Below are 12,459 nucleotides of genomic sequence, written 5' to 3' on the forward strand. Positions count from 1 at the left end.
GGTAAGCTTGTAATAATGATTTTAATTCCAGTGGTACTGGTGGATTTCCGCGGGAATTTCGAGCATGTCTTTGCGTCATTACGTCACTTCTGTACACATAGAGAAGGAGTCTCGGCTAGTCGGCTATTATAGCGTGTGTGGATGATGGTGGAGATTTAGCTTAGCACTTGGTATGGCGGATCCCGAAAGTTTAAAGCGACAATCACCAGGGGCAACTGGAGATTCACCAGTTGTAAAACACAAAGACTTCGGACTTCAGATTGGCTACAGAAAAAATATATTTTTCACGTTTTGACGTGATATAAGCAATCGTTAGATTTGATCAGCATGGTACCCTACTGCAATGCTTCCCCCCACCCCCCGAATTTGGTCAGAACAAAAGTGAATGTTACTTACTTGTTCAGATGACATTTTCCGATGAAAATTCTAATGTTGACACTTTCAAAAAGTATACTCTGAGATTGCTGATGAAAGTACAATATCCACAGCGACGCGGCAGCCTCAATACATTGTGTTCATCCGCGCTGTTTCATGCCGATTTACTACCCACGCACAGTTAATAATTCCGCGAATAACTGCAATTGCAGATTTCGAACAGAGATGGCGACAAAGAGGAAAAACGACGGACTGCAGCTTTAATAAAATAAATATAATAATAATTTACATTACTAACAATGATTAAAAAGCCATATTTAGCTATTATATATGTTATCACAATGTTTATTTAGCAAACAGAGAACGAGACACGACTAAGTTATGATTCAAATGAATCTGAATGAATGAATTATTACTTTTTTTTTTTAAACAGTTTTTCAAAATGCATCATCTGAACAAAGTTGACTCGCTAAAATGAATGAGATCTCCCAAAATGATTTGAGTGACATTCAATGTATGTGGAAAATAAAGCTTGTTACTGGATGAACTAGACCATCATGAAAACAGCTGAACTACTGATAAAGACAGTAAGCAGAATCACTACGGTCAGCTAGTTACTCCCCAGCGCTGCTCAGACTCCAGACTAAGAAACGCTCCGCAAAACACAGCGAGTGCGTGTGTGTGTGTAGCCGATCCATCCGACAGGAATAATAGATGATCTAGATGACTGAGACAGCAGATATTATTACAGCTAATGAGTCACTTCAAGTGGTCATTACTAAGGTGTGATCAGTCTCTCTCCATCCATCTCCATCTGTCTCTCTCTCTCAGCCGACAGAGACAGCAGCAGTCATTCATTCCACCTCTGCTGTGTCACACCAAACATTAGCGTTCGGGTTCACCAGTGCAGTGGCTTCTTCAAAAAGCCCTTATCCGGCTCCATTCATTCGGCAGACAAGACTCCACCCTTAATAATGCAACTGAGCACTCACTGACAACACAGAACAGTGTGTATTTACTGTATGTTATGTTTACAGTAGTACCGCATGCTAAAAGATGTGCGGTGAGGCTTCGTAGTGCTCTTATGCTGTTTGACAACACAACCACAATATCTTATGTCTTTAACCAGTTCAGAACGATCATATTTCAACTGAGATAATGTATGTTTTTATGTACTAATATCTCCCAAAAGGTGATCAAAGCCCACGCATCCTCAGAAATGCATCACATTTTATTACCTCTCTTAAAGACTTTACACTAAAAACAACAGCACTGTTATTGCTAGCCAGTAAAACTCCCAGGCTTACACCAGAGACACTCTCCGATGTCGAACTCAAAATAAAAAGCCAGGGGAAAATTCACAATCCCATTCACACACACAATGGTTTTTCATGTTTTATGGGGACTTTCCATAGACATAATGACTTTTATATTGTAGATACTGTATAATCTCCCCGCTTACACTAACCCTACCCCTAAACCTACCCATCACACAAACCTTTCTGCATTTTTACATTTAAAAAACAAACAAACACTTGGTGTGATTTATAAGCTTTTCCTCATGGGGACCAAAAAATGTCCCCACAAGAACAAGGATTTTGAATATTGAATATTTTGTAGGGTTTACTAGGACACACAGACACACACACACTTATTTTTGACCAAGAAACCCTGAATAACGACATAACTGGACTAAATATGGTCTGTTTAAGATGTGTCGTACGCACAGGCCTGCCTATGGAGTGTAAAGTTAATGTAGTGTTTGATACCTGGTGGCAGGTAAAGTGCTGACTCGTGTGAAGAAAACTGAAGGTTCAACATCCACTCTGACCCCCAGACTGAGCTCGCGGTAGTAGCCCTCCACCTGACCGGCTCCTCCGCTGTACTTAAAGGTCAACACCGCCTCCAGCGTCTACAGAGAGAAAACACACAATAACAGAAACAGATCTGAACCATGGATCTCAAGCACAGACCAATTCATTCACAACTGAAGAGAGATGGCCTTAACAGGAACAACATTAAAGGACCTGTTCACCTAAAAATTAAAATGCATTGTTTACTCGCATCTCACGTCATTCCAAACTCCTCACGAATAACATGAAAACACCGTATATGTACCGGTAGTCCGTTCATGAGAGACCCACATTATACGACATTATGACTTCAAAAGAAAATGTGAAATACAGTGATGGTACTTTAATGGTGGTTGTCTTGTCTTTTGCGGAGCTTATAAGTCACTGGTCACTTCTGCTTTAGTTGTATTGTAAAAAGCAGCTCTAAAATTCATAGTTTATGTTCCACGGAATAAAAGTCATCTACGGGTTTGGAACGGCACAAGGGTGAATAAATCATGACAATTTTTCATTTCAATTCATTTTCATTGCAGGTATAAAAGGAGATGACTAGAAAGATAAATATTAGCAGAAAATAAAGGAGTACAAAAGATTAAAAATAGGATGAAAAAGCAGAGGAACCTGAATGCAGAAAGAGGACAAGCTGAGTCAGTGTGTGTGTGTGTGTGTGTGTGTGTGAGATCTTGGCCTTCTCTGCATTGCTGTATTTTGTCAGAACTGTGGATTCTTCAAGAACAAACTTTCCCATTTTTCCCATCTTTGCAATCTCTGTAATCTACTTAAAAGGAAGAGCCTCATGTAAACATTATTTGAATGGTTAAAGTGCATTTCCTGCTTAAAAAGCAACAAAACCTTTTAAAATTCCATCATCGGCGTCACTCATCTTGCCTCGTCTTGTACCAGACCTCACCAGAGCAAACGGTTTAAAAAATAGAGTGCCGTCTCATCACACAAATGGAGTTCAGAAGTGGAATCGGTGCGCAAAAACCATCAAAACAGAAAACTGCTTTCATACTGCTGAACCGTCAGACTTCAAATGCTGCTTTATTATTCCGACAAAGAACAACCCTGTAAAACAGACCATCTGAAGTAAGGCAGACATACATGCTCATTTTATGTGAGCTTTAGGAGCACGTACTTTTGAAATCTTACTCTCTGAAGGGCAAAACGCAATAAACATACAATATGAGTGTCTCAAACAAAACTCTTCAAACCTTGTAAGCATCTTGCCAAAATCTCAAACGTCACAAAGACTTTTTTTTTTTTTGAGAAAGAAACTATTTTTCTTTTTCCATCACTTCTGAGGTTGAGAGGATGAGGAGGCGATGAAACCACAGGAAGAGGAGGAACAGAAGACACAGATAGAAAGAGAGAGATATAGAGGGAAGACAGATGTTATTGGCCTCATTATTCTGACAGCCTCCCGCCTCATGCGCCCTGCACAGACCTCTGGCTCCCAGAGCGCAGAAAAACAGGATATGTGATGCTTTCTAGCAAGAGAAAAAGACCAGCGAGTGTGTGTGTGTATTTGGGTTTGTAGGGTTTTCCAGCAGGGCCCACTGGAGTGATTCACATTCACCCTCCTGTTGTGTGAAACCTCACCCCGCTCGATCGCTGCTCTCTACTCACTGTGTGTGTGTGTGTTTGCTGAGAGCCGCGGGCCTCCAGAGAGAAGCTATTTCAATCACACAGAGAGCTAAAGATAGCACAAACCATAAGAGAGAGAGAGAGAGAGAGAGAGAGAGAGAGAGAGAGAGAGAGAGAGAGAGAGAGATGTGCTGACACAGTGAATTGAAAAGCCTGATTACCCAATAGCATCTATACAGGCGCTGAATGAACTAATGAAGGGATCAATAAATTAATGAACCAAAGGAATGAATTAATAATATAATGATTCACATGAATAAATGTACAAATTAACGAACAAGCTAACAAACAAAAGAACAAGTGAATGAAGAAACCGGGAACTAATTAAATATTAACAAATGAACAAAAAAATTAATAAATGAACAAACCAATAAATTAATGACTGATTTCATAAAATAATTAAAGTAATGTACTAATTCATGCACAAATGAACAAACTAATGTACAAAAAAAATTAAGGTAATAATTAAGAAATAAACAATGAACGAACAAATGAAGAAAACAAATGAATTAAAGGGTTAGTTCACCCTTAAGCCATCCTAGGTGTAAATGACAAACGCAATCGGAGTTACAGTATATTAAAAATATCCTCGCTCTTCCCAGCTTTATAATGGGAGTAATGGTACCTGAGATTTTGAAGTCCAAAAAAGAGCATCCATCCATCATAAAAGTAATCCATACGACTCCATGAGGGTTAATAAAGGCCTTCTGAAGCAAAGCGAATATTGAAAGAAACTAGTTTATAATGTTATAAATCATAAAATCAATCAACAAATTACTAAACAAAGACGCAAATGAAAAATGAATGAAAAATTGCTTAATGAAAAAAAATGCATGAATGAACAAGCACATACATGAATGAATAAACAAATGAGTAGAATGAATGAATGAATGAATGAATGAACGAACGAACGAACAAACGAACGAACGAACGAACGAACGAACGAAAAGGATTTAAAAAGAATGAATGGAAAACAGATCTATATATAAACGGAGAATAATGAACAAACATACAAATGAATGAAGGCAGACTCAGTTCTTGGATGTATTGAGTGTTTATAAACACAACACACAGGATGAACTGGATGAATCTGCTCAGAGCTCCAGTAGGAAGCGTGAAGGTGACCATCTCAGAATCTCCTCAGAGCGTCATAAGCTTTCAGACGGCAGTGATTTCACTGCGCCACCGCTAGAATATTAACCGGGAGAAATAAGGTTGGTTTAACCCTTCTGAAGTGTCTGCTGCCCCTCACTCATGTCCTAACAGTTATTTAGGCTTACAAGAGGAGGATGTGAAATCCAATACACTTCATAAAGATCTCTGACATTTTCATTTACATCCTCACACTGACGCTCCTGACAGACCATTACCATAGAGAGCCAGAGAGAGAGAGAGAGAGTCTCAACAGTCGAAGCCTTCCCAATAAATCATCACTAAATTGAAACGGAACTAAATTGAGATAAACAGGAACATTAAAGAGTTAATAGACTGTATCAGAGAGCAGGGAGTGGGGTAGAGAACTAGTCCAGGCCATTTTATTGTGATGTCATCAGTTTCATATGATAAAATTCTGAATATTCTCAAAATGTTTTTAAAAAAGAACTGGTTGCTACATGTCAATCAAACGGACTCGTCCTGTCTAAGTGTGCAGCTCTTTATCAGAATAAGCTGCAGTATGGATTGATGGTCAATTAATCTGGCTCTACAAAACAAGTGTAAATCAGGAGAAGGACTTTGGGAGGTTTAGATGGTCAACTTAAAGAAAAACACAACCGTAAGATATAAATTGTGCGCACGCATTAAATAACACACGCATCTGACAGTAGAGCAAGCCATGTTTATGATTTAGTTTAACATAAAGCACATCTCAAGTGTATTTTTCAGATGTGTTTGCAACATCTAAGTATACTGATATAAGCAATATTGTCCCATCCTGGGGGGAACTCTGAATTTAAAACTATGTTCCACACCCGCAGTGGTCAAAACAACACTGCATTCGTTTGGTGCACGTGCACCGAACCAAAAGACCAATACTCAAATGTTTCAGGAAGTGTTTAAATAAGCGAAAGATCCAGCGCTGTGCTGAAATACCTGTCAGTCTCTGTCTTAGTGTCATATCCATCTCAATCTCAGTCTTTCCCAACCCTGTTCCTGGTGGCACACCAACACTATAACATCAACGTGTTTTGTTGATCCTGGAACAACCTTCCTTCCAAAAACAATTCTAACCCTAACCCTACCCCTACCCCTACCCCTAAACCTATCCCTACCCCTAACCCTAAACCTAACCCTAACCCTAACCCCTAAACCTAAACCTATCCCTATCCCTACCCCTACCCCTACCCCTACCCTTAACTTATTCCAAAAATCAGAGGGAAATAACAGAGGAACAAAAATGGTGTAGAAGCATCAAACCCTCGTTTCAAAGTCTAAACTTGACATTAAAGGATTAGTTCACTTTCAAAAAATGTTTTGCTGATAATTTACTCACCCCGATGTCATCCAAGATATCCATGTCTTTCTTTCTTCAGTCGAAAAGTAATTAAGGTTTTTGAGGAAAACATTCCAGGCTTTTTCTACACAGAATGGACTTCAATGGCAACCATCTATCCCAATGTTCAAATGTCCGTCTTAATGCAGCTTTAAAGTCTCAACACGATCCCAGTCGAGAAATAAGGTTCTTATCTAGCAAAACGATCGGTCATTTTCTAAAAAAATATGAATATACTTTTTTAACCACAATTGTTCGTCTTGTGCTGGTCTGCGACGCGCCACACATTACGTCATCACGTTGGAAAGGTCATGTTCACGTCATCTGTCTAAGTTATTTGTCTGTGTACTCCGGTTCAAAAAAGTAGGGAAGGGCGAAAAACTCTATCTCATTTTCTCCTCCAACTTCAAATTCGTCCGACATATTTATTTGTATTATTATTTTAAAAAAATTCCGTGACCTTTCCAACATGATGACGTAATGTGTGGCGCGTCGTAGACCAGCACAAGACGAACTATTGTGGTTAAAAAGTACATACATTTTTATTTTATTAGAAAATGACCGATCGTTTCGCTGGATAAGAACCTGAGATCATGTAGAGACTTTGAAGCTGCACTGAGATGGACATTTGAACCTTCTTTTGAACATTGGGATAGTTGGTTGCCATTGTCCATTCTGTGTAGAACATTTTTAATTTATTTTCGACTGAAGAAAGAAAGACATGGATATCTTGGATGACAACGGGATGAGTAAATTATCAGCAATTTTTTTTTAACATTGGTCTAAAATACTGCTTACTTTTCATCTCTAGTCATGCTAAGCTATTCTATTTATGTAATATGTGTATGAAAGATGGAAAGGATGTGAATTATCCTGATAATTTCAGTGTTTTTATGGTCTATTTCTCAGATAGTCTGAACAAGAGGTGTGTATGTACGTGTGGTCCTGATCCTGATAACAGCAGGTTATCAGATGTGTTTATCAGCACTGGCCTCTAGTGACCTTTATGTTGTAAAAGCAGATCTCTATGGCATCATGTTCCCCCTGACACACACAAACACACACGCGGGATCACTGGTCATTTCTAACAACACCACCAATGCCTGATAGTGATGCGATGTGGTCGTGTTCAGTGCTGCAAGAAAAGGTTAACTTTATGCAAACGAGGAGTGAAGGGATGCAGCGAATCACGCGAGAGGCTGTAGTTGAGTGACAACTTCATGGAGAGTATATCCAGAATATAATATAGCAGAAAATAATTAACTATATGTGTAAAACAGCACCAGAAAGTGGTGAAATTGTGAGTTTCACAATCATGACATGCACTGCCACATGCTTATTATTAGCAACAAGAAATATGAATATTCAATTGTATTGGCACTAACTCACACATCAAGTCACTTTTGATCAATTGCCTCTTTGCTGAATAAAAGTTTACATTTCTTTAAAGAAAAAAAAAAGTATCATCACCAACACAAAGTGGCATTCTGAATAAAGTCTGAAGCAAAAGTCTAAGCGTCTATTAGCAACTATCGGTTCAGTTCAGTTCAGTGATGGGCATTAGGGTTAGTTGATAGGGTTTCAAATGTTAGCCCTAGGAATGAGCAATAATAATAGTGATGATGCAAACAGAGCACATTCATACCTCACTCTCTCAGTGACAGTCAGCTGTCCTACACACACTGACACAATGACAGCCAATAAACCAGCTGTTCATGCAAAACACACACACACACACACACACACACACACACACGTAAAATACAAACAAGCCAGACTGAGCCATCAATCAAATCGTGTGTGTGTGTGTGTGTGTGTGTGTGTGTGCATATGGAAGGCTATTCGGTCCGGTTGGCCAGATTACACACATGGACTGAGATGCATACAGCATAAAGATATGCTCAAAGCCACAATCACCTACAGTATCTATCTATCTATCTATCTATCTATCTATCTATCTATCTATCTATCTATCTATCTATCTATCTATCTATCTGTCTGTCTGTCTGTCTGTCTGTCTGTCTGTCTATCTCACAATTCTCAAAACTGCAGAAAAAAGAAACACACACAAGAGTCCTAACCAGTCACAACTCTGAGGAGAGATACAGTAGGTGTAGGTTAGTCTGTGGTAATTACAACTATTTAGATGTCTATGGCATGTCTTCATTCAGACAGCTAGGTGTGTGTGTGTGTGTGTGTGTGTGTGTGTGTGTGTGTGTGTGTGTGTGTGTGTGTGTGTGTGTGTGTGTGTGTGTGTGTGTGTGTGTGTGTGTGTGTGCGTGTGTGTGTGTGTGTTTTGTTTCTTGATGGTTGATGCCACCCATCTGAAACTCCCAAAATGCCAAGTTTGCCTGTTGCTAAGATACGATTGTATTCTTTGTGCCACTGTGGGCACGTAAAGTTGGAACAAACAAATATACACACACAAATAGACAACTTTGTGTGTGTGTTTTCTAACACACGAACCCACAAAACTAGTCCTAAATAAAATCATGTGCGTTTTAAGCGACACACACATACACAAACACACACTCCAGCGCTGTGCAGTGTTGCTAACGTTTCCATGGAGACGCAGATGGTGCGTTCAGAGTATCGACAGAGTTTCACTGTTTATTTTCAGACCTGCCACTTTTAGTGTTCGTTTAACGTCTGTCTTAAACTTTCTGTCTCCTGGTTGGCTAAAAATAGAAATTTGAGTGCATGTTAAAATGCTTTTTTTTTAAGCAATTTTTTTTTTGTTCCCTTTAGTTTCTGAACCAAAAACAGTATTTTCCTCCCTTTCTATGAGTCTGACTAAGAAAAAAGTTTTGTTTCAGGAAACACTCAATTTACAGGTGAAATGAGCAACATAGCACCATGCGACAACCAACCATAAATCATAAATTCACCAGAGAGTTTCAGAATAGCTTGGCATCAGTAAATGTTCTTTTTGAAGTAGAAAGCATTTTTTGAACTCGGAAACTTACAGTATTTTATCACATACAATTGATGTTTTCACTGCTAAAATATAATGCTGCAAGTGTTTAAGACAAGTATCACTAGTACTATTGCTCATAACGATAGATAGATAGATAGATAGATAGATAGATAGATAGATAGATAGATAGATAGATAGATAGATAGATAGATAGATAGATACTAAGGACTAAAGTACACTTTTTTACTCCACCTCTCACACTCATTCACTCAGTTTACCGTGATTCGCTCTCACATGTGGGTCTGAGAGGGGCAGCTGGGGCAGTTAAACACTGTGAAGAGGGAAGTGATGCGATCACTCCAACGAGAGGAAGAAAGAGAGAGGAGATGATCCGTATCAGCAGCTGGAGTCGTGCCCGTGTGTGTGTGTGTGTGTGTCTGTGTGTGTGTGTGTCTGGCAGCTCATCTGTGAGATGATGTATGGCAGTTATTCTGTAGCTCTGACTACTGTGTAAGCACTTTCAGCAGCCAACTGCAGGGAAACACACACACACACACACACACACACACACACACACGGACGAGCATGAGAAGATGCACTACGCACCAACCCTTTTTCAAAAGCGCAGAAAGTAATAATACATTTGAAGTGTGTGTGTGTGTGTGTGTGTGTGTGTGTGTGTGTGTGTGTGTGTGTGTGTGTGTACTCCAACAGCATTAGATATCAAAACCCTTCGTCGTCTGAAGAGGAAAATAAAAGAGCTTTACAATTCAGTGAGAAGTGACATTAGATGCACACTCTAATTTAGCAGTGCAACCAAGCGCAAATGCAAGCAAGTCTTCTAAAGATCATCTCAGCAGGACGGATACACAAACAAGACATTTGACCTGCATAAATAATGGGGAAAGACATAAGAATTAATTGAGTTTAAAGTCAACATGAAATCAAAATTGACCCCGTTTACATTTGTATCAAACATATCTGGTCTTGTAGTGCCTATTAGTGCATGGCATTATTAAAAACAAAAGTCACAAAGAAAAATTATATTAATATAGTATATAGTTAATATAATTTAAACACATTTAAATATAAATTATATTATTCATTTAAATGAATAATAATATAAACAATATTGAAATGTAATTCATATTAAATGTATTACAACTGTCAAACATTTCACTATATACAGTCAAATCCCAAATGCCCGTGCTATAATATTTCATGATTAAGTCACATTTTGCATCCCTTACTCATGCATTGTTAATGTTAATGTTGTCTTTTATTAAGTTTTCTTAAAAAAACAACAACTTTACAATAAAGTTGAAAGCATAAACATTAGCTAACAGTTAACAAATGAATCATTCTACAGCATGTAACAATCTTAGCTAGTTCCTATACTAAAATATTTTAACAATACAATTGGAAATTAACGAGTGAACTAGCATAAAACAACAATACATAATAGTACATGAGTAAAAAGTCATATTGTAAAATATTTTTAGAATTTATAATAATAATTTATGTTTCAATATATTTTAAAATGCAAATAATTGATTTGATGCAATGCTGATTTTGCCAGATTTAGCTCACTTCTATGGACAATGTGGTACCCAAAGTATTGCCACCCACACACACACACACACACACACACACACACACGGAAAGCCTCCAGGTGCAGCGTGACTCATATATGGAGTCTGTTGTGAAAATATCTCCTCATATCACTGATGTGTTTGGACTTTAGAGCTTTGAATTAAAAACACACACCGGCCTGAAGGAAATGTTGTAACTTCAAAGAAAGAAAGAAATATGTCTGAATTAACACCACATTTGTACATAGATACGTCTGCCTAGAATCTGCATTCACAGCGCCGCCATTATGGGCTGATTTCATTAGAAGTGATCAAATCAATGTCCCATCACAACAAAGGCAGATGCATTCGCAAGTAGAAAAAGTGGCATCTAGTTATGTACACTATGTGTGTGTGAAGATGGATAGACAGAGCACGTGAGACTTCATAAATGGCGTCTCTGCTCATCTGGATATCAGCCGCTGATGGGAAAAAGAGTGCTTTTCATTTCCTTTACATGCACAAAACAAGTAAACAAACTAATCACGAGGCTAATATTAAAATATACATGCGTGTGTGCGCTCGCATGGACAGACGGAAAACTCACAAACACAGCGGAGCGTGTCGAAACCAAACAGCTTCATTTAAAAGTTTGTGCCCCGCAGGATCTGTCACAAGCACATCGTGCTGTAGCGTACGCATGCACACGCGGGAGCTGTCAGGGGTCACGTGTGTGTGTGTGTGTGTGTGTGACGCTCCGTTTCCATACCGGCAGAAAACCACACATTAATCTACAGAACTGAACTCACATCAGCCTCAAAACAAAACTTTCCCTCCAGCGCCATCTGAGGAATTATTCAAATCCTTCTTCGCCGTCTGGTCGTTGACGAAGCAGCTTGTGCCGTTCTCAACATCTCTAAACCAGAGGACAAAACACTGAGAAAATACAGGTGGAGGCAAAAAAAGAGACCGAGAAGGGAGTGAGAGAGAGAGTCCATTTGACATCAGACCTCAAGTCTGTCAGGAAATGAGATATGATTCATATGGAGTCAAGTACAGTTTGTAATCTGCCTTAATTTGTGCAAATGAATGGCAACCGATTAAACCCAGAAGGAATTTTCTGTGCCGATCTTAAGAGGGAAAATCTGCAGAATGAGTTTCAAAAATGCATGTTAAACAGAGCCGGTGTACTGCATCCTAACTGGTACCCAGAAGCACGATCAATTCCGACAAAATAATCACTGAGCAAACATGCAACGAGCAGTGAGTGTGCAGTAGTTTGTGAATGGCATGCATTCCAACTGTATGTGAATCCACTGAATCGCTGCGGTTTGTCATTGAAGAAATTGCCCTTGGCGAGAGGCGTGCAGTCTTCACATCTCCTGCAATGCTTTGACAGATGCATTTAGCATTCTGTGCATGTTATGCTTTGATAGTAAAACTAAGGAGATAAAAAAAAAAGTACACAGGTGAATCAAACAACAAATGAAATGGCTGAGATGATCGGAGTTTGGAGGCTGTACTTTGGTCTTTGTGCTGGACCGAGCCGAACACAGATGTGGCACCTCTGGAATTGGATCCAACAGCTATTTAAGTGGATGCAAC

General features: G+C 39.0%; 1 protein-coding gene across 2 annotated transcripts in view; it reads right to left on the reverse strand.

Moving 5' to 3' along the window:
- trappc9 (trafficking protein particle complex subunit 9) overlaps nucleotides 1-12,459 on the reverse strand; it is a 181,541-nt gene that overhangs the window by 79,124 nt on the left and 89,958 nt on the right. For both annotated transcript variants that reach the window (XM_079589902.1, XM_079589901.1), the window contains one exon: nucleotides 2,145-2,287. In XM_079589902.1, the coding sequence (XP_079446028.1) occupies nucleotides 2,145-2,287 (143 nt within the window). The remainder of the gene's footprint in view (nucleotides 1-2,144; nucleotides 2,288-12,459) is intronic.

Source organism: Phoxinus phoxinus, assembly GCF_949152265.1.
Source record: "Phoxinus phoxinus genome assembly, chromosome: 19".
Taxonomy (NCBI): domain Eukaryota; kingdom Metazoa; phylum Chordata; class Actinopteri; order Cypriniformes; family Leuciscidae; genus Phoxinus; species Phoxinus phoxinus.